At 50.6% G+C, this 4,461-nt stretch overlaps 1 protein-coding gene across 1 annotated transcript; it reads right to left on the minus strand.

Moving 5' to 3' along the window:
• Positions 1-363: 363 nt before the first annotated feature.
• On the minus strand, positions 364-2,287 carry LOC112880944 (predicted GPI-anchored protein 58). Its single transcript, XM_025945674.1, has 5 exons — positions 2,250-2,287; positions 1,841-2,179; positions 1,549-1,763; positions 1,321-1,487; positions 364-435 (listed from the first exon to the last, which is right to left on the minus strand). Exons 1-5 carry the CDS (start codon positions 2,285-2,287, stop codon positions 364-366), a joined length of 831 nt encoding a protein of 276 aa, XP_025801459.1.
• Positions 2,288-4,461: the final 2,174 nt, after the last annotated feature.

Here is a 4,461-nt window from a genome sequence, read left to right on the forward strand (position 1 = left end):
GTATGCGTCAAGGGCAAGTTTTTTCTTTTCTAGGTCAATATGGCGGCTTTGTGCCACATGACTCAAAATGTAAATTCTTGAATACAATGCGGCGGCTTTAGCCACACTCAAGCTTTATACAAATCGATTACTTGCTAGTGGCATATGGGTCGTCGCGATGATAATCGTGTTTTTTCAAACTGGTTAGGCCCGTCTGGCTCGGGTTCTATCTAACTTGTTTGACATGTCCGCATGATAGGCTACTCCTGAGGTTGTTATACTTCAGGGTAGTTTTCGACTGTTTGCCACGGGCATCCTAGTCGTCGCGCCACAAATCGCGCGTTCCAGGCAAGATTTGATCCCTTCGGTTGGATTTTATCTAGCTCACCCGATGAGCTCACGTGAAGGGCTATATCGAATACTCTCTGAGTCGCTGCACTCGGAGGTAGCATGTCCCTGCTACAGAGCAAATGGGGCTCTTAGACTTCATATAAGGCTACAAGAGAACAAAAGTGGTTTCTTATATTACAAAAGTCATAAACACTAACGGCTCAATCCTGGACCATGTTTTCCACAATTTTTTTAGCTACTGGCCGGACCTCTAGCAAATACTCACGGAAGTTTTCATCAGTACAATCAGCAGCTGCACCCTCCGCGAGTACTTCTAGCCGAGCCTTTGGCCAGAAGGATTTCACAAGGCCCAAAGCATGACCCACGTATGTGGCGGCCGCCTCGGTGACGAAGTTGAGGATCTTTTGCGGCGCCCCGCGAAGTCGATCAAGTAGTGGTGGCCCATCTTCAGCGCCGTCTTCCCGAGGGTCCACCATCTCTACGAGTTCCTGGGCCACTGCTTTCAAATCGTCGAGTTCCTTCTGGCGCTGCTCTTTCTCCTCGCCCAAAGTCTTGATCTGCTGGAGGCAGTCGACGAACTGCTGCTCTGTGTCGGCCATCACTTTCTACAGACCCTCAACTTCATCTGTGCGGCGATTCAGCATGTTCTTCAAATCAGTAAGCAATTCCTCTTTATAATTTAAGAGTTTTTTAAGTTCTGCAGTGATAAGCAGGTTTCAGACCATGGAGTTATCGACTACGGGTACGATTTCGAGAATAGAATTCAACGTACCTTGATGGTTTTTTCGCTGCTCCTTGAGTCGGCCTTGGAGCTCAGTGATGGTCTGCTCAAAGCCAGCCCGCTCCTGCATCAGCTTGGTAATACGCTTGGCGGACTCTTCCAGCTTCACTGCCCGTTCATCAGCTTTTTGGCTCATATCCTGCACGTTCCTGGACGTCAGAGGCAGATGACTTGAGCATACAGTTACCAGCGATTTGGACAAGATGTACCAGGGCAAACTTATCGATCGCCTTGATCATTTGACGCATGCGGCTCAGGTTGTCCCTTGGGAGGTGCATCTCTTGGAGTGTGTCATCGTTCTCTCCTCCAAGGGTTGGCAGCACGGTTGCTTCGCTAGAAGCACCCGCACCCTCCAAGACTGACGGCTGTGCGGTCTCTGCAAAGGACAAGTGTTTAACATAGCGACGGTTACGGCAGAAGGCAGCTGGATCATTTACCTGCAACTTCGGCGGGTATGGTAATGGCGGCCTCGACTTGCTCATCGCCAGTGGCTTCGAGTTCCGCGTGTTGGAGCTCGGGCAGCGGTGAATCAGGCAGGGCCACATCTGCCCTCTCTGCTGGTTCCGGCGCGTCGGCTCGCTCGGGCGAAGGCTCGGGGGCTGGAGGAGCCAACTCGAGTTCTGACTCATCCAGCGTCGCCGCCACCGTTGATCTGTCTAAGACAACAGTACAACACCTTTACTGTGATTTCTACACATGGCTAAGGGCAAGGTCCAGAGCGTTACTTACACTTGGGATCGGATCATTGTTGGCTTCCTCAACACCAGTTTCAATGGCCTCTTCGCCACAGTACTCGCGTCCGGAGCTGCCAGTGTACAAGTCGAGGAGGCTGGCAGCGCTGGCGTGGCGATGGCCGCGGCACCCACTGCCGGCGGCAGGTCTGCTTCAGTCGAGGGCGCGAGTTGCCCCGATACAGTGCCCGCCACGGCGATCGTTACGTCATCTGCAAGAGAAGGCGACGGGTCCGCCTTATCAGCTTCTATGGGTCTGGCCTCTGGTGCATCATTCACAGTTGGGGGCGTTTCGGCTACCCTCTGGCGTTGGGGGCTGGGCAAAGAAGACGAAGGACTGCAAAACAGAGTTATTGTCAGTATTCAGCAATACAACTCGATACCTTTTTAGTTTGACAAGCACTTACCTAGTGAGGTCGGTGGTGCTGGCTTTGCGTTTCCACATTTCCCGGTGCTGCCGGGGGATTAGAGGTGCGTCATCGAATAGCTCCACGGATGATCCGGAGGAGTTGTTTGCTTGCGCCTTCTCCCCGGTTGCCTTACTGTCCTCAGCCGACTCGCTGCTAGCAATTTTTACTCTCTTTGCTTTGGCTGCAGCACTGGGTAACGTGTGATAAGGTCGAGGCAGATCGGGTTGCGGCGGGTAACTCCGATACAATGCTGTTTGATCCTGTGTCAAGTTAATCAATCAGTCTTAACTCTTCATATCAAAGGAGAAGTCGAGAAGTCGAACATTTACCGATGGTGGTCGATTCTGGGCTGTAAATCCCGCCGGAACATAAGGGACGGCGTCCACATCTAGCAGAATTCGCTTGACGCGAACAAGCGCGGCGGCGTCTCCAAGCTCTTCTGCGCACATACGGGATGGGTCTTCAGTACCCATGTACTCGAATCCTAAGGTATGGCGCTGTTGGATGGGTTGAATTCGGCGTTTGAAGAATGATAACATCACAGATGCCCCGGTTACCCCCATCTCTTTGTGTGCGGCAATCAACTCTAGCAGCTCATTTACTTGGTCCATCTCGGCTTCACCGGGCTCTAGTATCCATTCGCCGCGCTGAACAGGGGGCCTGCCTGACCGCACAGGGAGTTGGGGGGCATGGTTCGCAATGTAGAACCATAGCTGTTTCCACCCGAGGATATTGGAAGGAAATTTGTAAGATATGTATTTCTCACTAGCATGTTGCCTAAGCTGGATGCCAGCGCCTCCTATCGCAGATGGATTTTTTGAGGTGGGCTGGGGCTTCATGCGGAAAAGATAGCGGAAAAGAGCCCAATGGGGCTCAATTCCGAGGAAGGCTTCACAGAAGTGGATGAATATGGAGATGTGGCAAATCGAGTTAGGGTTGAGGTGTTGCAGCTCAATCCCATAGAAATAGAGAAGGCCACGGAAGAACGAACAAGTGGGGAGGGCCAATCCCCGTTCAGAAAAAGAGCAAAAGGAAATGATTTCGTCGACGCTCTCCATGGGGAACGGGTCACGAAAGGGAAGGCGCCAATTGACGAGATCCCTCTCCTGAAGAAGACCTCCCAACACCAAATTTGCGAGATTGTGGCGAGAACACTTACTAATTGACCACTCGCCGGTTGCTGCTTGCGCTTCTTTCAAGTCCTTCTGGTTGGTCTTCTTCAGCGCCATTTCAAATTTGTACGCCACGAGTTGTTCGAACAACGCTCAGGGGCTACGGTGGTGGGCTCGAAGATTTTCGACTACGCAGGGCAGTGGAGGGGCGATGGCAGGATAAGCTCTAATTGGGGTTGTGTTTTTTCTCTGGCAGCGGTGTAAGAACTGAAGGCACAGGAAAAACCCTAACTGACTGCGGGGTTAAATAACCAGCGCTCAGGCTGTGGTTTACTGTGTGAAAGGTGAAGCGTCGCGCAAGGGGAATAATAGGACCATGAGCAGTTTTTGGATGGACTGTTTTAGCCGTTACTTGATTAACCATTTTTTCAGGGTTAATTGTCCCGAAAAAAGAGGTTTTTTGAGTTTCGAGTTCAATTTCTGCCAATTACATCATCTTAGACTATATTTGATCAAAAGGAAACATTTTTGCCACGACCTTTGGGATCCTTTTTTCCAAAAGATTTGGATTCAAGGCTCGGGGGCTGTGAGACACGTGGCATCGACTACTTATTTTTTGAAAGTACTCGACGGATAAGAAAAAAAGAAGACTCAAGACTAATTTGACCCTCAGCCTGATTCTTTGATTCAACCTAAGGCTCGGGGGCTACTCCATATGGAGTGCGATTATTCATCGCACCCCATATAACAGAAGGAATTCGGGGCATGAGCACCTCATAGCTTCGATGCAGCCGAAGGAGTACTCGAAGAAGAATTTCAAGACGGAGCTTCGAAAGAAGTCGAAGACTGCTTCAGAAGTACTCGAAGAGCCTGCAGTACTCAGCTACGAAGAGCTCGGGGGCTTATCAGACCCGGGGCTACGGGGCTGTGTACATCAAGGAGTCCGTATTGGGCTAGGGGATAGGACTTGTCCTGTACCTTATTTATATTGTATTCTACTTGCATGCAGAGTAGAACTAGTCGATACAGAAGGAAACTACTCAAGTTGTACTTGAGTACGACTCCTAAGCTAGTATCAGGCTATGATTCATGTAACC

Source organism: Panicum hallii, chromosome 2 (assembly GCF_002211085.1).
Source record: "Panicum hallii strain FIL2 chromosome 2, PHallii_v3.1, whole genome shotgun sequence".
Classification (NCBI taxonomy): domain Eukaryota; kingdom Viridiplantae; phylum Streptophyta; class Magnoliopsida; order Poales; family Poaceae; genus Panicum; species Panicum hallii.